Source organism: Alternaria metachromatica (genome assembly GCF_023757995.1).
Source record: "Alternaria metachromatica strain BMP 0045 chromosome Unknown scaffold_42, whole genome shotgun sequence".
NCBI lineage: Eukaryota > Fungi > Ascomycota > Dothideomycetes > Pleosporales > Pleosporaceae > Alternaria > Alternaria metachromatica.
In genome coordinates, this window is record NW_026055533.1 from 101,417 (window position 1) to 121,352 (window position 19,936).

General features: G+C 52.8%; 7 protein-coding genes across 7 annotated transcripts; 6 read left to right on the plus strand and 1 right to left on the minus strand.

Moving 5' to 3' along the window:
* Positions 1 to 3,571: 3,571 nt before the first annotated feature.
* J4E83_010207 (uncharacterized protein) lies at positions 3,572 to 3,916 on the plus strand (the record flags this gene model as incomplete). The annotated part of the gene is made up of 1 exon (XM_049337089.1): positions 3,572 to 3,916. The coding sequence occupies one exon, from the start codon at positions 3,572 to 3,574 to the stop codon at positions 3,914 to 3,916; it is 345 nt and encodes a 114-aa protein (XP_049183791.1).
* Positions 3,917 to 5,776: 1,860 nt separating this feature from the next.
* Positions 5,777 to 7,240, plus strand: J4E83_010208 (uncharacterized protein; the record flags this gene model as incomplete). The annotated part of the gene is made up of 1 exon (XM_049337090.1): positions 5,777 to 7,240. One exon carries the CDS (start codon positions 5,777 to 5,779, stop codon positions 7,238 to 7,240), a length of 1,464 nt encoding a protein of 487 aa, XP_049183792.1.
* A 472-nt stretch (positions 7,241 to 7,712) lies between these two features.
* On the minus strand, positions 7,713 to 8,479 carry J4E83_010209 (uncharacterized protein; the record flags this gene model as incomplete). The annotated part of the gene is made up of 3 exons (XM_049337091.1): positions 7,713 to 7,720; positions 7,781 to 7,850; positions 7,907 to 8,479. 3 exons carry the CDS (start codon positions 8,477 to 8,479, stop codon positions 7,713 to 7,715), a joined length of 651 nt encoding a protein of 216 aa, XP_049183793.1.
* Positions 8,480 to 10,895: 2,416 nt separating this feature from the next.
* Positions 10,896 to 11,801, plus strand: J4E83_010210 (uncharacterized protein; the record flags this gene model as incomplete). Its single annotated transcript, XM_049337092.1, has 2 exons — positions 10,896 to 11,388; positions 11,446 to 11,801. The coding sequence occupies 2 exons, from the start codon at positions 10,896 to 10,898 to the stop codon at positions 11,799 to 11,801; spliced, it is 849 nt and encodes a 282-aa protein (XP_049183794.1).
* A 692-nt stretch (positions 11,802 to 12,493) lies between these two features.
* J4E83_010211 (uncharacterized protein) lies at positions 12,494 to 13,306 on the plus strand (the record flags this gene model as incomplete). The annotated part of the gene is made up of 2 exons (XM_049337093.1): positions 12,494 to 12,835; positions 12,887 to 13,306. 2 exons carry the CDS (start codon positions 12,494 to 12,496, stop codon positions 13,304 to 13,306), a joined length of 762 nt encoding a protein of 253 aa, XP_049183795.1.
* Positions 13,307 to 15,901: 2,595 nt separating this feature from the next.
* On the plus strand, positions 15,902 to 17,860 carry J4E83_010212 (uncharacterized protein; the record flags this gene model as incomplete). The annotated part of the gene is made up of 3 exons (XM_049337094.1): positions 15,902 to 16,079; positions 16,133 to 16,484; positions 16,534 to 17,860. The coding sequence occupies 3 exons, from the start codon at positions 15,902 to 15,904 to the stop codon at positions 17,858 to 17,860; spliced, it is 1,857 nt and encodes a 618-aa protein (XP_049183796.1).
* An 834-nt stretch (positions 17,861 to 18,694) lies between these two features.
* Positions 18,695 to 19,864, plus strand: J4E83_010213 (uncharacterized protein; the record flags this gene model as incomplete). The annotated part of the gene is made up of 2 exons (XM_049337095.1): positions 18,695 to 18,838; positions 19,286 to 19,864. The coding sequence occupies 2 exons, from the start codon at positions 18,695 to 18,697 to the stop codon at positions 19,862 to 19,864; spliced, it is 723 nt and encodes a 240-aa protein (XP_049183797.1).
* Positions 19,865 to 19,936: the final 72 nt, after the last annotated feature.

The following is a 19,936-nucleotide window of genomic DNA, read 5'->3' on the forward strand; positions in this document are numbered from 1 at the left end:
ACATAAGACTTGCGTCACTCGTCATTCGTAATAGAGTCATGGACATGTTGACCCTGTCAAAACTCTCCGTTGACACAACAAGTTGAGGCTGTCGCAGGTTTCCATGACTTGGATATCTTCAAGGATGACGATTCACATTGAGCTCATTCAAATACCTCACTATCGTTGCTCAACATACTCCCTTCCTGATAAACCTAATCCAAAATCATTATTTGATGCACAAACTCCTCCCAAGTTAAACATGAGCTTCTCCGCGACCCATATAGACAAAAAAGGAAGCAAATGGATCCGTGACGAAGAAAACGGCGCTGAACGAAGAAAACTTCGCGTCAAGAAACCTGAAGACTTCCAAAACGACAGAACGAAGAGTTATAAAGCAAAGAGTCGCGAACTGAGCGAGCCTACATCTGGTAGGCTGGCACCCATCCCTTCACCGCTTCCAACTGCAGTACCCACACGAAACGCGAGTTTAGCAAGCGTGCCACCAGGCAACGTCCAAGAGAGGGGCTATAGACGACCTGCACCCGGGGAGGTGGCATACAGTCCGTATCCTGTGAGCGCCGTTAGCAACACTCGAAGTCCAGCGATAACAAACGCAAACCCCACAACTTCGTCGCGTATCCCAAGTGTCGCTCATAGTACTTATAGCACCCCTGCTGCGAGCGTAGTCAGCGCTGCTAAGAGTCATGCGAGTACAGTCAATGCCACGCAACCTAGCGTATCTGGAAATTACCACCCACACCCTCCACAAACGGTCCCGATCCCGTCACTGGGTACAAACAACCCCCACGCTTCCAGCGCTGTAAGCACATCTCCGAGTACGCCCCCCAAGAATCCTCTGCTTTTGCCCGCACCGAGAGAAAGATCTCGCGCATCGAGTGAAGTAAGCGTCACTCCGAGCACGGCATCGGGAAAGTACCCGGCTTTGCTAGCGTCAAGCGATAGCTCTCGTTCCTCGAGTGTCATATCCGCCGTTCAAAGTCGGGTCCCTGAAAGTCACCCGTCTTTGCCTGAACCAAGGGTCCGGAACTATCGCGCACCAAGCGTTAAAAGCGTCGCCTCAAGTACGGTATCCGTGCAGCACCCGCCTTTATCTGTCTCGCGAGTTCCAAGCGAAGTTCAAAATCCTCAGCCTTCTCGTTCGCAGAGTGTTGTTAGTGCCGCCCGAACTGCGGTGAGACAAGACCGTCTTTTGCTGCCGGCATCCAGATCTAGAAGTCCGAGTGTCGCACCTAGCGATGTTAGCTTCGTCGAAGAGTCATCAGAATACCTGCAAGAGAGCCACTCGCGTGATCCTTCTCGAGCCTCATCTTCGCGAGCCCTGGCTTTACGAGCTCCATTCCCGCAACCTCTAGCATCGCGCGCCGCTAGTGTGACACTAAGCATTCGAAGCGAACATGCTGTTAGCATCCCTAGTGCCGCTCGGCGCCGCGTCGATGAAGAGTACGCTAAATCTGTGGTCAGCTGCAGTCTAAGCGAAGTGGAAAGCAGTGCGAGAAGCCGCAGACCAAGAGATGTTCTGCCCGGCGAAAGAAATACCTCTTCAGTTTCCGAAGGAGCCCCCAGTGTCGCTGCTAACACAAGGAGTACTATTAAATCGGGTCGCAGTGAGCGAGATAGTAGTATTGCGTCGAGATCCAGAAGTCATATCGACGAAAATGACTATGAGTCAAACATGCAACTCGTATCAAGTTCGAAACGAGCCTCAAGTATCAAATCTGGTCGGACTGAGCGAGGCATCAGCTCCGCGTCGAAAGCCAGGAGTCATATCGACGTCAATGACCCTGAGTCTAGTAGCGAACGCGCGCCTACTTCGAGACGAGCCTCGAGTAAAGCAAGCAGCTCTCAAAGTAGCAGACAAGCGTCTCGTGATGACCGTGGTCGCAGTACTACATCTCGCACTAAAGGTTCCTACGATGAGTCAGCTGGAGTGAGAGTAAGTTACGATGAGCACGAAGAAGCCAGACCCGAAAGTCAATCTCGCTCGGTCCGTAGCAGGTCGGTTTCGAGATATCGCAGTGACTCGGTATCAAGCATCGAAACCGTCCGGCCAAACGAACACAATGCGATGATAGCGTACCGCGACAACGCCCTTCATACTGCCGAAGCGTCGAAAGATAATACGCGTCGTCGGTCATCCAGACGCAAAAAGAGCTCCACAATGAGCGTCGTTTCGGTTTCCACTGCTGCTGGATTGCCTGTAATGCGCCCAGACCCATCGGATAGCGAAGCTGAACAGGCATCTGGGAAAAAGTGTCAGCGTTCGCAGCAAGATAGACAGCAGCAGCAGCAGCAACGACAACGACAACAGCAATGTTATCACCCGCAGCCGTACGGGCAGCCATATACACCGCAGTGCCCACCGCAGTATCCGCAATATTCGCAGCCTTACCAGCAGCAGTACTATCCACAGCCCCAGGCTCCTTCTTTTGCCTACGTCAACCCAGCTGAAGATCCGAGGTATGCGAGCCAGCCGTACCTGGACCCGCAATATACACATCCTCAGCCGACCGCTCCACCATACTATCCAGCCACGAATGAACCGTATCCATCGCAGTACATGACATCTGCGCCTCAACCAGCACCTTATTCAAACCTGGCTCGGGAGTGGGAAGAGCGGAAGCAAGGTTGGCACTATCCTAAGGGATGGGATGAAGCTCACGAGAGAGCTCCACAACCCGTCGGGAAACGCCGCCGGAAGGCAAAGTATCGAGACGCGGACTTATGAGAGAGAGAGAGGCGAAAGTTGGTATGGGCGTAAGCGGTGGCACGATAGTTCTGGTCGATGTTGTTCGGGATGGGGTAGTGGAGGCTGGAGGTTGGAGCTAGCGTAGGAGGTATGGCGTGTTGTAGGGCGACCTCGTAGAGCATGGATGAGAGTTGGAAGACGGGTGCTGGATCATCTAGAGATGTTGAGGTAGAGGAAGGTGTCGAAGCCATGGCCGGGTAGACTTGTCAGCGTAAGGAATACGCAAGACCAGCTTATGAGTCACTTGGTGTTAGTCATACAGTGTGTTTCGTTCCATGTACAATGAACCAAGTCTTGCCATCATACTTCAAAAGGCTGCTCGAGCACCTCGCTTTCCAAGAGGTCAGCATGTGTTGTGGGGAGGTGGAGCGCATACTGACCGACTGACCACCTTCGTACCGATGAACATTGTTGTGTATGTGACTCAATCGTGAAGATGGAAGACTAGCTTGAGGTCAATCATTTGCGTAACTGTCGCCCTCGATGTCACACCAACTCAACAAACGTGGACGTCCTGACCGTGAATCTTGTGAAAGAAGTATATCGCATAGCCTGCCAGTACAGTCAATAAGATCCAAATCAAACGCTGGTTCTGGAATGCCCAAGATCAAGTACAGTCTGCGAAGGGAGCAGAACTCACACATCTATACATATAAATGCCACGTTGACGTGCCTTGTTCCTTCGCTAAACCACCTCCTGCAACCACTAGGTCGATATCTGCCATTCCGGGAAACGATTGCTTGCCCTACACTATCTGTCAAGCGCAGATACATCCATCGAAGAAATCCCTCGTGAACATCACCACGATGGTAACCGCATATATGAAGCCGGAATCAGAGAAGGGACACCTCGTGACCTACAACGTCAATACCGGGAAAGGATACCAGGTTCGCCCTAAAGTCGTCACAAAGAAGACCACGACACACAGCCTAGTCGTCCACAAGAAGAAAAAGCCTCCACAGGAGAATGCAGCTTCGCAGGCTACCGAAAGCTACATTGGCAAAAACGAAGAGAAGCGCAAACAAGAAGCCGAGCAGAAGCCCGACTTCGTTCGCCAGAACACGTTCAAGCCTCAAGCGAACAAATCCGACGAAAGATCAACATTCGCGATCAAATCGGTGTTCAAGACCAAGGACTACTATGTATCGGGCAAGAGGATCGACTAAACGCTACAACTTGGTGCGTGAGGGTGGGCGGAAGGATCTTGAGTGCTGGCATTCTCGGCATCTTGTTATTATCATGGGCGATCGTGGATTCTGCGGCGTTGTGTTTTGTTGTTCGCGGAATACAGTTCAATTTCGGAGGCGTTTGGCGTAGAGTGGATTGTGCTGGTTTCCGATATATCACGGGTATCGTCGATGGATAGGAAGTCACGGAGAACTGTGATTGTTAGTAGGATATTTGAAGATTGTCGCATCTTCACCGTTTCAGCCGTGGTCCATATACTGCCACTGCGCTTCTCTGTGCCAAAGCACTCTTCTTCCACTCATCGACGATACTGAACAAGACTCTTCCTATTGACGCCAGCTTCGACATCCCACAAGTGCGTCTTCTTTACATCATCGAAATCCTGTGTCCATAGTGTCAACAGCATGGGCTTCTTCAAACGACTCTTCGGGGGAAGTAGGACGCCGCCTCCCATTCACTTCGGTAAGGTATTCAGAATAGCCTACTAGTTCACTGCTAAATGAGCAGGTTCATATTCTGCATACGGTGGATACGGTGGATACCCTGCATATGGAGGGTATCCTACATATGGAGGATATCCTGGATACGAAGAACCAAGACGCGGAAGGAACGTGTACGATGACGGTTACGATACCGATGAGAGCCATGGCGGTTATCGATATGGTGGTGCTCGGCGACGATACCGCAATGGTTCAGGAAGACGTGGTAAGTGACATTTCCGTGAGCTGTTTCTGCGTCCAGTATTGGATCCATACCTCCTCTTCCATTGTCCCGACAGTCATTATGCCTCAGTATAAGGTCGTTGTGGCTGACTCTTTTTTCCTATTCCCAACGCATTCTCACCAAGCACCATGGCACGAACGAAGAAGTACTGGGTACGCAAGCATATCCCATCAATCTGGGAAGGATGGAGCAACAGTCGGCGAGCTCATCAAATAGACCAGAGAGCGAAACACTCTAGGCCGCCCGAGGAGATGATGGGAATGCCAAATCGTACAATTTGCCATGTAGTAAGCAGAACCGAAAGGAAAGAGCTGACCATGAGACAGACAACCCGGCCGGCGGTCCGCCAGGCTTCGTACCCGTTGGCAATAATAACAATAGGGGTAACAATGGTAACGTTCCTGCGCCGCAGCGTGCTCCTAACGCACCGAACCAAGCACCACCAGCTCGAGGTCCGGAAGTTCAGGGCCAAGGTCAGGGCAATGCTCAGCCGCCGCCGCCGCCGCAGCAGCGACCCGAGTTCCTACAAGTGCCCCCTGTGAACAACGCCCGCGGCCCACAACCCGGAGAGGCGGATCCTCATCTGCAGCCAGGAGGGCAGACTGATTTTGGTGAGCGGCCACTAGGGCAGGGCCGAAGCGAGTATGATGGCGCCGAACCCGCTGTTCCTGATGGCGGCCGGGGCGGAGGTGCGCCTGATAGCAAACCGCCTCAGCACCCGTGGATGCCAGAGACGCGGTTCTATAATCAGCAGCAGACGCGAAGGAGAAGATGATAATGACAGAATCTGAGATGGATATGGAATGAAGGTGATGTGTGATGAGAGTGGAAGGCGCGCTGAGCGCTCAAGCTGGTGTGTTTAGCTATCTTTGTAGTATGCATCTCGATATGTCTTCTTCGAAACGACCGCAATGCATCATTAAGGAGTACCCGATAGCGCGCGTGGTAATGACAGTGACAGCCTTGCAAGTCGAGTGGGGAGTGAGAGTGAAGGAAGGTTGGTGCGGCGGCCACATGGGGAAGGTCTGGCCGCGGGCTTATCGATTAGGCCGCGCCCATCTCCAAAATTTCCACCAGCAGCCCGACACCAATAACACCGCCAAACTACGCCCACGATGCCGAAACGAAAACGCGAGACGACCGCCGCCTCCGGGAACCTCCCTCCTCCCGTGATAATGAACCCTGCGAAACAAGCCAAGTACTGCCAGAAGCGCCTCGAAGATGCGCAAAAGCCGCTGCTCCAAGCTCTGCGCCATGCTTCACAGCTCGAGCGCCAGAAGTACAGTCGCAGGAAGAAGTATGCGACCAAGAAGGGACAGAAAGAGGCAGTGTTTCGATTGAACGCCGAGTACAATGTCCTCAAGGCGCTCAACTTGGAGCAGCTGGGCGACCAGCATTTGCGCAAAACTTTGTCACGGGTCAAAAGCTTGAAGGATGCGGAGCCACTACAGGAATACATCTCCGGCATCAGAGAAGGAAGCAAGGATACCAGCACACTCAATGTCACTGCGAGAATGTTCAAAGTCGTACAAGTGAAGAAGGCCGTGGATCAGGTTATCGACGACCTGAAGGGCATACTTGGGGTGGACAAAGCCAAGGACAACGAAAAGGTGGAGGAGATCGTTAAGGAATATACCACAGAGGAGATGAAGAAGCACAAGGAAGAAAAGATGGCGAGGAAGGCGCAGAGGGCGAAGGCTACTGACAAGGACGACGTCGAGATGAAGGACGCGAGCGACGAGGCGGACGACCCGTACATGGCGTTCAGCGCGCGGATAGCTGAGCCATCCTCAGGAGAAGAAGACGACAAGGACTCGGTATCCGGCGATGAGCGACCGCCTAGTATCGCAGACAGCGAAAGCGAACACGACCCTGACGCTGATCTGGAAGCTGCGAGCGACAGCGAGGACGAAGCGGAGGAAGTCGCACAACCAGACGACACGAGTGACGACGAGGACGAGTACAGCGATACTGTAGCCATCTCGCGATCCGTAGCCCCTGCCTCCGACGATTCTGCCGATTCTGCCTCAGATTCAGACTCTTCCTCTTCCGAAGCCGCCATACCCACAAAGAAGACCAAAACCAAAGCCGCCCTCGAAAAGCCCACCTCCTCCGCCTTCCTCCCCGCCCTCAGCCACGCCGCCTACTTCTCCGGCTCCGAATCCGAAGCCTCCGACCTAGACGCGGACAACGCACCGCGCAAGAACCGCCGCGGCCAACGCGCGCGCCAAAAGATCGCTGAAGCGAAATTCGGCGCCAAAGCCAAACATCTCGAGAAGCAACAGCAAAATGTCAAATTCGACCCGAAGCGAGGCGCCGTTGCCGGTGACGATAAGCGACAAAGAAGGGGCAAGCCGCTGGGTGGTCGCGGTGTGCAGCAGAGTGGAAGTAATGCGGAGCCGTTGGGCAAGAAAGATGATAAGAAGGATAGGAAGATGGGGCTGGGTGTTAAGAGGGATGATAAGGGTGAGTTGCATCCTAGTTGGCAGGCAGCGAAACTGGCGAAGGAGAGCAAGAAGTTGAAGATTGATCTTGGGGGTAAGGGGCCTGCGGCGGGAAAGAAGGTGGTCTTCGATTAGGTTAGATACCCCAGAAAAGTCTGCGCGGGTGGTTTGTTAATGAGAGGGCTGTCTCGTGTATGATATGTCGTAAGGGTCTTTGAGATCTTGTTTGTGTGCAATGGATGTTTAGCAGAGGTATCCTTCAGCTTCGTATGGAGATGTCAAAATTTTCAAAGAAGAGAAGGACGAGAAGCTGAGTCTTTACGCATTACGCGGCATGAACTAGCTATGCTACGATATACGTCTGCTTAAGCCATACCATCGTTGCCAACCCTCAATCCTAAGACCAATCATCGAACCCTTCATGCCAACGGTATGCTCATCGATGCTCAACCGCAAAGAACGACCGGATACCACGTCACCTTATCACCGACACAACTGGGGGCAGTAGTCCTGACAAGTACCGCGATACCGTCCATGCCGACCGTCTTCAACAAGATACCTCTTCATCCTGTTGAGGCATTCGTGGCGGCAGTAGTTTGTTCTGCACTTATGGTTCTACGGCAATGTTAGTCAGTGCAAGGAGGAGAGGGCGGTGGGGGAGTAGGTGAGTGGGACCCACTCTGAAGCAATCATCGCGCATCCTCTTACATTTTGTGCAGGGAAGGTCGGACTTGTGGGCGAGGTTCTGGGGTTTGTCAGTATACATGGGTTAGAATAGGAGGGGGTGTACGAGGGGCTTACGGCGTCGATGTCGTCATCGTTGGTGTTTTCCTCGTTGGTGTCCTCTTCGTCGGTCTCGCCGCGAGCCAGAACGATCTGAGCGACACACTGGGGCGCAGCTCCACCAATGCAGGTCTCGGTGGCTTCGCAGACCTTGGTATTCACCCACTTGCGGCCATAGCAGCGTTGGATGATGTGCCGCTTGATCGGGTCGAGGTAGGCGCACTGCTGAGTGCCTTCAAGACAGACCTGTTGTCTGGATGAAATCTCGTTGGCGGCGACAGCAGAGGTCTTGTCCTTGTCAGCGATCTCACCGTTTATGGTCGCGATGGTACAGTGAGGTGAAGGGTTGGCAATACAGATGACCCCGGCGTTGCAGATCTCGTGGTCGACCCAATTGTGGTTGATGCAGCGCTTGATGGAGTGGCGGCCGAGAAGGATGATCGGGAGGATGGAACACTTCTCGTCGCCGTTGCGACAGTCTCCAGCGACGGCAGATCCGGTGAGATCGTCGGAGAGGCCAGTGATAACGGCGCTTGAGGCGATCTTGACGAGGCCCGTGAGGGCAAGGAGGAAGATCGCGAGGAGCTTCATGATGAGCCGGTGGTTTGTAGGGGTAGGGAATTGATCAAGAAAGCAGTGTAAGGAATGCGGAGAATAAGTTGTTGAGGAGAAGAGTTTTAAGAGAGATTGCGATATAACAAACGACTGACTATAGGTATAGTAAGAGTCTGCGGCGAAGTAGGCCGACCAAAGTCAAGGTGAAGGCGACGAAACACGTCAGAGGGTCGCGCGCTTTTCTCCAAAACTTGCTCATGGCTGCTGGCGCGTGTTTTATCTGTTGTCGTGTTGAAAACTGCTCAGCAAGGCCCGCCCTTGGTGGCTGTGGAATGCTGCGTGATGTTCATCTATTTCGCTCACGCGAGGACTTTGGACGGTGATACTATGAAGCATTCCTCAAGGTTGCAATGTCGCATTTCAGACCGTTGTTCGGATTTTACGTGCGTCCGACCAGCGCGTTGAGTTGTTATGAGGTTGTTTGTGGTCGCTTTGGGATAATGGCGTGGTCGAAGACGCGTGATCACGTGGTCAAGCTGTCGCGTGTCGCTCGGCTACACCGCCATTGGCTGCGGCTCGCTTCTTCATCTCGTGCTATCATTTCTTTGTTCGCACCACGCCCGTCGAAATCATGTCACAGGAAGGAGATTCCCGGAATTGGGTCCGCGGGTATCCAGAAGAAGATCGCCCGTACCTAGGTAAGGTTAGATGGTTCAAACACCATCAATATCCACGAACGCGCCAGTGGCCGCTAGTCTCCTGGGATGGGTGTGACCGCGAAGGTAACTTGTACGTCGAGGAGCAACGTCGACGAATCGACCCCGATATGCCAACAGGCCGGCATCCCCTTGAGCGTTTTTCGTTGATAGTACACTCAGCGGAGTACTTGGAGGAAGCAATTCTCGATCACGATCGGATTGAGATGGTGTATTTTCCGCGGTGGGTTCGTGTCACGAAGTTGGTAATCTTCCTCACAGCGTTACATGCACGTTCCGCTGACCAGACATCATAGCCGGATGCTAAGGGACATCACCGAAGCTCCATATGAGTTTCAATTACCGATCCGGATGATATATCTCGGCGACCCCTTGCGCGAAGAGGCCCTAGAGATTACAGACGATGTGGTTGCAGCCATGATTGAAGCGCTGCCGAATTTGAAGCATGTGCGCATCGATGGTGCCCCAAAGGTTTGCGACCTCACGCTTTCGGCGTTGCTGAAATGCGATGATTTACGAACCATCACTCTGACCACCACTCGCGATCGACCAAATATCCTAAGGAGAAAAACGCTTGAGGACGGACCATGGCCACCGAAGCTTGTGTATCTTGAACTTAGTGGCCAGCAACTACCCGCGAGCATTATCTACTACTTCGAATTTTGGACGAGCAAGATGAGAGATGTGGAAATTGGAAAGAGCCTGGAAATCGTCTACAACTTCGAACAGTACTACATTTTCTGGCGTGATGGGTTTCCGCGATGGTGCAAGGATTGGCGCTTCGAAAAAGAGGGCGCATGGGCTCCCTGGACTGACGCTGCACTGGGGCTTGAATCTGACGAAGAATCTGACGAGAACTCTGGCGGGCAGTCTTGAGAGGAATCCGATGAGGAATCTGACGAGGAATCTGACGAGGCATCCGACGAGTTTTCCGGCTAGACTGGCAGCTGCATGTAATGCAAGGTAAAAGCTGAATGAGCACGCGAAGTCTACATCAGTATCGAAAGGCAAGATCATCGGGCAATGTAGCCTTTTAAGCCCCTCTCTTCCATGGATTGTACGCTGTAGGAGGCAACGTTGAGAGTGTTCACTTTTTCCCAATTCAATGGGGCAGTTAGAGCGTTCTATACATACGTATCCCTCCGTTACTAAGTATTGTAGTATTGGACTCGTAGTCTGCTCTTCATCATCTCGGCCGGGTGGCGCAGTGCAACGCGTCGCGTCATTAAATGCCCCTGAACTGCGCCTCAAAGTCATCGCTTAAGTGGGGCGGTCAAAGCCTAGCTCATCCGGGAGGGACCATCCGCGTGCCAAGTAAAGCTTAAAGAAGCTTGACATCCTGTGAACGAGTGCCGGCCGCCTCATCCAAATCGCTGTTTTTGTTGGCGTTTGAGATCCTCAGGATTGAATTTGATGGAATGGAAGCGGACATGTTTGTAGCGACTTCTCGTTGCTGGCCATCGTGGCTGCTTTTTGCCGGATACGGAGAGAGCGGCACCGCCTCACCGCCTCACCGAGATTGCGCCACGTTTCAAAGGTCCGGCCGTACGCATTTGCTACGCATCGTGGGTCATCTCGAACAACTCTAGCTGCAGATGTAGTGGACCGATTGATGCGTAAGAGGGGCATAGGTAGATCATTGAATAAATACCTCACCCCGCCTGCATCCACATTGACAGTCCACATACAACTTCCACTAACTTCTCACTCTATCCGACATCCACAGCGTACTCATCATGGGTTTCCTCAGCGAATTGATCTCCGACTTCACCAGCTCTGGTTCAAAGGACCAACAGCAACAGCAACAGCAACAGTCAGGCTATGGCCAATACCCACCCCAACAACAGCAGGGCTACTCACAGTATCCTCCCCCACAGCACTCTCAGCAACCACCACCAGTCTCGCCACCATGGTACGCTGAGTGGGATCAACGCGAAAACCGTTGGGTCTTCGTGAACCAGCAGAACGGCGAGCGAACTTTCCAGTACCCCGGACCCGGCTACGCGCAACAACAGGGCAACTACGGTGCTCCCCCACCACAAGGCGGTTATGGCTATGGCCAGGACGGCTACAGCAACCAAGGTGCATACCAGCAGAGCGCATACGACCCGACTCGTAGTGGCCAACAACAGGAAGAGAAGAGCGGCGGTAATGGCTGGAAGTACGCCGCAGCCGGTGTCGCAGGTGTTGCAGGCGGTGCACTGCTGATGCATGAGAGCGACAAGATCGGTACGTAACCGTCCACTCACCCAGCTTACCTAGATCATCTCTAACACCCCATCGCAGAAGACGGCTGGGACAGCGCCAAAGCCAACGTATCCAACGGCGTCGACGAATTCGGCAACGACGTCAGCAACTTCCCCGAAAACGCCGCGGGCTGGACCGGCGAGCAAGTCGGACGCGCCGAGAACTTTGGCGACGACGTGGAGCAGAAGTGGGATAACGGCGTCCAGGACGTGGAGGACTTCCCAGAAAACGCAGCGGAGTGGACGGGCGGGAAGGTGCAGGCTGTGGAAGATATACCGCAGGATATTGAGAATAAGTGGGATAATATGACGGAGGGTGTGGAGCAGTTTGGTGATAACATGGAGAATGCGTATGATGAGGGGAGGGACGAGCAGAGGTATGATGATGAGTATTGAGATGGATAAGAGATGAAGAGGATGATAGGAAATGAATGCAAGGCTGAACAATGGAAAGTCTAATGTTGATCAACAAATTGGACCGTGTCTGTCGCAATGTGCAAGGTTAACTTCAAGGCAGAATTCTCAAATCCGACACGTAGACTGTGCGAAGTAAAAGCGAATGTAGAGCCGAGTACGACAGCACCGAAAAGAACAGATCAATCCTCCGTTGTCGAGGTAACTGTATGTGGCGTTGGTAGCGAACTCGGGTCCAGGCACCATTGGCAAAGACGCAATGTCACAACTTGTGTCCGGCGTAGTCGCTATGACGACGTAAGGATCTGCCTAGACTCCGCTCCAATACACTGCATCACAGAGTGTATCCGCACGAATGATGTCTGCGCATTCTTCCTTCATCGCATGCGCTGCACGGGCTTGGCGGTCGGGTTGAGGTCGTAGAAATCGGACGCGGGATGCCTGACGGAGGCGCAGTCGTGCATTTTGGCATGTCTTACTCGGGTCTCGTTCCAGCATGCGGTGGGGAGAACGCGGTGACAAGCTACCCCGCCCAACTTTATCAAGGTCATATATAGCGGTAGTGGGTTGCCAGCCTCGTGCTTCATATCGCAATCATCCTCTCACCCCGACCTCTACCCTTTCCAGAACATCCATCATATCCCCATCCTAACGCTACTGTATACGATACAGCCATGAGTTCATCGATCCTCTCCAAGGCCTTGCAAGCCACATCCCTCCTAGCATCGACAACCCTGGTCGCTCTCTCGATTGCAACGGTCGCCCTCGTCACACACTACAGCGAGTCGATGGACGCAAGCTATCCAGAAGGCAGCTACACATATTACGGACCTGTCGGCTCACCTGCACGCAGGGAGTATTGGGAGGAATTCGACGCTGGAAACAGAGACTTCAACAAAGTGTACATGCAATATGTGACAAGCAACGACATCTGGGTCTTGGTGAGCGGTTGCGTTGGGTTGGTCGCCGGAGTCGTGGGGTGGCTGACGGTGGCGTTCATGATGATGAAGGAGAAGGTATGTCTAATTACCTCCAACCTCTAGAGGCCCTGCTGACAACTGCTCCAGAACCCCAAGACCGCAGGCTCCCGCTTCCCCTGGGTACTAGCCTGCTCGATCTTCTTCGGTCTCGCCGCGTTCGCCATGTCACTAACCTCCACAATCATAACCTTCGAGACCAAGAAACGTCTGGAACGCGAGGCCTGCGTACCAAGTGCTGCATACTCGTATTACAACCCGTATTTCGACTGCACGCGCGAACTAGCTGCTTGCAGTATATTCGAGATGCTTTCCAGGGGACACGATGATCACAGCCAACAAATATGCAGTGAAGCGCAGGCGAGCAGGAGGATGTTGATTCCCAGTTTGGTCTGCGCGGTGGTGCTTGTCAGCACGTGGATTGCGCAGGCTGTTGTGAGTAAGAAGGGAGCTGATGCTGAGGCCGACAGGAGGGTACAGGACTTGCAGGAGCAGGAACAGACAGAGTAAGCGGCTGGAAATAGTGTATGAGCGTATGGAATATGGTATCAGGGAAAAGGTGCAAGGTGCTGCGCATTTGAGAGCGATCCGTGGCCTGCTAACTGCAAACGAGGGTCGGACGTGCGCGACGGCTAGTATATAGACTATGAGGAGATCGTGACAATGAATCGTTTAAGCGTCTCCAAACATGATCCAAAGAACCAACAATGTATGGTCGGACAATGACATTTGACCTTTGTGGTTTCGTAATAGTCTAAGCTCCTCGATGACCTTGTTGCACGCTGATGTGTGTCGTGCACATGATGTGATGGCTGTCGTTGCTCTTTCTCAATTGTATGTCTTCCAGGATTGCCTTGTCGCTCTCGTGATCCCCTGGAATCGTAGTCATGGAGTGCCGTCTTGTGCTTCGGCCCGTCATGCCTTTCGTTGTAGCTCTGGGGTCGAGATGACCATGGTACGTAGGTAGATGAAAGCTCTGGAATCTAGTTGAGGCCGATTTGTCGTTCGATGACTTGGGAAGAACGTGAATGAGAAGGCTGTCGAAAGATTTGCGCAGCGGCGGCAGGTTGGCAACCACGATGCCCACGGAAACTTCCGTCATCGACCAAATAGAGAGTGTAACCGACTCGTAGTAAGCCTCTTTCATGCCCTGAAGCCGCTGGAAATCCCAAAGCTTCATGACGGATATGGCTGTACACCTGTTGCTCGTTAGACTTTGCTCTTGGCTATCATGGGGTCGAGGGAATCACACTAAAGACATAAGAAAGACAGCCCGCACACTCCACTGCGTACGGCTACTGAGCCGGACAGACCGGAGATATGCGATCGGTGCTGTCGCATACACCAGGTCCGTGATGATGTTGGAAATGGCTTGGGTATATGCAATACCTATCCGCACTACCGGCGACCAGCACTCTTTGTCGGTAATACGTATGTCCCATCTCGATGCGAGAGGTCGGCAGAGACCAAAGTGTTGTATCACGGGTAGTAGAAAATTGAAGATCGTAACGAAAACGATCGTCGCCTGTCGGAGCCGATCGATGTCAGCGTTTGGGTCGTATCAAATATAGTCGTAGTGCACTCACCCATATGACCCAACGGTATCCCTTTGAGAAATTGAGTGCCAGGAGGTATGTGCAAATAGAGAGCTTGACAATCCACATGGCATAAACATTGAGGAGCTGGCTCGCAAAGACGAGACGGTTCTGGTAGACCATCTTCTCCACTGAATTCGGCTGCCAAAAGGGATCGCTCAGAAGACGGCCCGCACCGTGAAACGCGGATATGATGGATACGACCATAGCAGAGTTGTTCATAGCCTGTACTAATTGATTAGCTACCCATGAACTTCGATCGAGGCGTTTTGCTCACTTACTACTCCGAGGATCATCAACCAGTCGCTTGCTCGCATCGACGGAGATGCTTTGAACCTGATCATGATTCGCCAACCCGCAAAAACGGTGCTAAACAGCATCATGCAAACCGAGACAATAATGAGCTCGAGGTGCATCGAGGGCAGGTTCTCGGCGCCTTCCATCTTGGTGGCGTATCTGGCACCTGGTGTGCAGCAGTGAGGTTGAAGAGCGAAAGGTGGAAGCTAGTTCCAGCCACATCATGTAACAAGGGAGTCATTTCTAAGAGTTCAAGATTACAGACAGGTATCTTTCTCTGCCTGGAAGGATGCGTGCCCCAACTCTTCTTCCTACGTAAACCTGGTCAGCGATTTAACCGTCGCATGCTGAGTACTGGTCCATCGAGGCACAGTACACCTTGACTGGTAGCAGTACTATCGATCACACGTAAGCCTTCGCCCCAGCGAATTTGTTCGCCTTTTCTTGGCGCATATGGTGTTTGTGGACCGTTTCTCAGTGGCCACAGGACATTTGCCAGGCCAGGCGTTCTAGGGAAGCAGACATCTCGGGTATTTTTACCGTTACTTGTGGATAGGCCATGTCGATACCAAGACACGCATAGCCCGCGTCTGCATGGCTGGTAGTGTTATCAATCGCTGTGTTGGCACCTGCGTGAGTCCGAGGACGTGTGCGTTGGGAAAAGAGTAAGATTTCTGTATTACACCCGGGGGCTGATGATTGCGTTCGTCTCTTAACTTTCGCCATACGACCGCTGGAGGTGACATCGATGGGGCTGCATCAAAGCAGGGAAGACATCTGCCGGAAGATAGTGTTTTGGGTGAGGCGCATGCGACCTCGAAAGGCTGGTTCTCGCGGAGGAAGACGCGCCGCCGCCGCCGCTTGGCGCCCCACACGCTTACTCTTCGTGATTTGCTCGGCAGGCGCCAAAGTGGGGTTCCTCTGGAAACACGCATCGGAAGGATGCACGATCAGCATTACAACATCAAATGGAGGTCGACACCGAGATGAATACCATGCGAATGGATTTGTTGATACTGGAAACTTGTCGGTCCAGAACGACTCGGATGCAACACACCGCTTGTCACATGCGGACCGGGTTCAATGATGTTGAGAGCTCTAACCGTCACCCTGGCTAAATCATGGTACTGCTGAGCATTTAATTCTCTCGATGCCCCGGTAAGAGTTGATTCAGTATCGACTCCACCGTCGCTGAGCCTGACGAATCACGACGATGCCGTTGCTCAAGTTCAGCTCGCTCGTCGGTCTCATCGGCTTTCTTTCACCAGCCGCAGCGGCGGTAGTGAGCGCTCGGCAGACATCCTCAGAGACAGGAACCTACGATTACATTGTAGTGGGCGGTGGGCTGAGCGGGCTCGTCGTTGCCAATCGCTTGACTGAAGATGCAGATGGTAAGTACCACGCGCCTCTCGGCAGCATGATTCACCTGGCTAACAGCGTCAAGTCTCTGTTCTGGTCATTGAGAATGGCGCCATCGACAACAGACCCACGACAAGCGTGCCTTACTTTGCCAACATTAACGCTGAGAACTATTACCCCATTACGTCTGCGCCAGAGCCTTTCATGCAGAACAAGACCTGGATGGTGCATGTAGGTAATGTTGTTGGCGGTGGCTCAGTGATCAACGGAATGCAATGGGATAGAGGTTCTGATGCAGACTACGATGCATGGGAGCAGCTAGGGAATCCGGGATGGGGCTATGAAGGCCTCGCGAAGTACTTCAAGAAGTCTACTCATTTTGATGGCCCCTCAGAAGCGGTTCGCCAGCACTTCAACATGACATTTGATGCCAATGCGTATGTGCTCACACCGGTTTCGGTCGGGTGATAGCTGACCTGTACATAGATATGGTGACGGTCCAGTCAAAGTATCGATACCGAACTACCAGTACGAGGATTACGTCGACATCATGGCCTCTTTTGTATCCAGGACCGACATACCGCACTCACCGGAAGGTCTCATTAGACCGATTGGCACATTCTGGACGCCAAACTCCATCGACAATACCACCAAGCAGCGAAGCCATGCTCGCAGAGCCTACTACGACCCAGTTCAATCGCGAAGCAACTTGCATCTCATGACCAATACACACGTGGACGAGATCTTGTTCAAGAACGGTACTACGCTCGCGGCAAGTGGTGTCAAGTATACATCGAACACCGGATCCCTAACCGCATCTGTCTTCGCAAAGAAAGAAGTCATACTGGCAGCCGGGGGCGTCTTTACGCCACATCTGCTCATGCTGTCAGGCATCGGTCCAAAGGATGACCTATCCGCTGCTGGGATCGCTGTGAAGAAAGACCTTCCGGCAGTTGGTTCGAACTTCCAGGATCACCAAGCCTTGTACATGCAATTCAACCTTTCCAATCAGTCCATCCCTAATCCCGACATGCTCGTCACAAGACCCGACCCAGTCTTCAACGCCACAGCTGCCGATCTGTACGATGCTAACCGTACGGGCCCATGGACCTTTGGACGAGGCAACGCTGTACTCTTTCTTGCATTCAAGGATTTCTCGGACAAGTACGCCAACATAACCGCCCTCATCTCTGAGCAAAATGCCACTACCTACCTACCACAACGCTATTCAAAGATCGAGACCTTGCTGAAGGGCTTCATTGCACAGCGCAAGATTCTCATCGAACACTACCTTTCCGACGACGCGGCCACGGGTGAATACCCGATCCAACCCTGGGGTCGGGCAGCTACTGCAGTACAGAAACCTCTCTCGCGCGGTATGTTGACCCTCAACACCACGCATCCATCAGCAAATCCGATCGTCGTCCGGAACGCATTCCAGAACCCAGTCGATAAATTAGTGCTTGGTGAGCTCGTGCGCTGGAACAGGAAGCATTGGACTACCGCACCCCTGCTACGGCGCTATGCGCCCGTCGAAGCCGTGCCGGGCGCGCAGTTTCAAACCGACGATGAGATCTTTGACGCGAGCATCGAGGCGGCTGCTTTGAACCCGACGTATGCGCATTCGAGTGGCGCCTGTGCTCTGATGCCAGAAGAGTTGGGTGGATGTGTGGACCCGCAGTTGAAAGTCTATGGCGTAGAAGGATTGAGGGTGGTGGACGCGTCGATCCTGCCGTTGATACCGGCGGCGCACCTGCAGGCAACGATGTATGCTGTCGCAGAGAAGGCTGCGGATATTATCAAAGGAGTTTGATCAAGGTTTTCTTAAGGAAAATCTGATGTCGCGATGCTCGCCATAGATCAGGGATGGTGCGCGCATCTGACGGTCTTCAGGACTGGCCGGTGAGTCGCGCCTGGCCGCTGGACGCCTGGCCGCGGGCGGGAAATGGATGCCTGGAGCGCGCCACAGCCGCGTTGCTATGCATGCGTCGCCTCAACACTGCTACTCATACAATTTTATAGTCGAAGACATCCCTAAATTATTCCGTGCCCTTTCTTACCTTTCCGTAGTCTTACCATGGGGCTGTCCTCAAGCACCATCGGCCCACCGGTTGATCCCCTGCACTTGTTCGCAGGGCAAGGTGATGAACACTAGCATTCCTTTGAACAAAGTACTTATACGTGTCATTAGGCCAGGTGCTGGGTCTGTTATTGGACGAACTGTATATCTATTCTGAAAACCCATTGAACGGGCTGCGCAGGCTTTTTGAAGCAAAATCAACATGCGATTACGAAGGCGGGCCTCCATGTAAAGGCAGTCCGCTCACAACAAGGTCTCTTGCTCACTACAGCAGATTGGACGGTTGACACTTTCGTTCGCTACCTGGTCCAACGAAATCCTGACGTTGCCGCCGCAATCAGGACGGCTGGACCACTGCTGTACAGAATATTGCTACATTACGGATCTTTCCCGTTTCCTGTCGACGAAGATGAACGCATGACATGCGGCACCTTCCTTCGCGGCATTTGTATGCTGTCTAAGAACAACCATCGCATTCTCTCGCACGAAGTTACCAGGTGGCAAGGCGGTGAGCCAGTCACTAGAGAAAGAGGCCCAGCAGACGACGTGCGAATCTTGTTTCAGAGCATGGCTACTGGTAACTTGCGCACATTACAAAATCCTGGTCTCCGTTCGGAGAATGATGACGAGGACCTCATCGATGTGCTGTTCAAGCTCGGTGAGACTATTCGCGAGCGGCGGTCCCCCAAATACGGCTTCATGCGTAAAGACGTTTTGCCAGCTGCCTCTCGGCTTCCCAGTTCGTATTCGAGAAGCTTGGAAGGGTCTGTGTCAGTACACGACTTGGAGATTTTGTTCGGTCTCATTGTTTCCTTATTCAACAGACTGTCCGGAGCTGCTGGGCGGTCGCGAAACCAGGCAGTCGTTCGATGCATCATCGAGGGCTTTAGACAAAGTTCGGAAGATATGGCGTCCGTCGATTGGCCGACGTTTCGAGACGCCATTCTGTCCTCAGTCGTAAGGTACTCCCTGCCATCCCGAATTTGTACAAGCGCTCATCAATTTCTAGCCCAATTTGCTTGCTGTACTAGAAACATTCCTCGAGCAGAGTTTCCATATCAGTCATGATTTTTGGCACGGGCTGCCATACTCACTAGCCATAATAGTACGTGGACCCTACCTGCAAGTGGATACACATGAAAACCTGATCCACAATAGGGCATCTACAACAAGGTTGCGACATCCAAAATCATCGCTGTAGAGCAGATCGCACAACTGTTCCTGATCATGTCTGGCGAACATGGCCTAGCGCCAAACATTCATGCCATTGATGTGCAATTACAACCTGGCAGCACTGATTTCCAGGCCGACTTGCGACATATCACCAACATCGCGACGATTTTACGAGCGCCAGATCACCTCCTGATTGTGCAAGCCAAGGAGGATATACTGGAAGCTGCGCATCGATCGACCACGATTTGCGTGTACACTGGCGCGCTTGGAGAACGTCAAATTGACAACTTGGATCCTCCTCCGGTTCGGTTCCTTAGACCCAGCGAGAAGTACTCGATCTTTGGACTTTCCCCAGTACACCGCGTCCTTCGGGAGGGGGATTTGAATGATCCAGAGGATACGGTAGAGGTGTTGATAGAGCAGGATGGCGTGAAGATCACAGCTGGAGCCCTGAGTATTACTTTGAGCGATTCGCTGCGCCATTTAGAGATCAATGGAGGCTCGGTGGCTGTCGAAGGCAAAGTCACCGCACTTGAGATATGGAAGGTGGGACATGAAGTATGAGATACGCTGACCATGTATGTTAGCGAATGCATGTTCCAACTTCCAAGGTTATTTTTGAACAAGCTTCCTCGC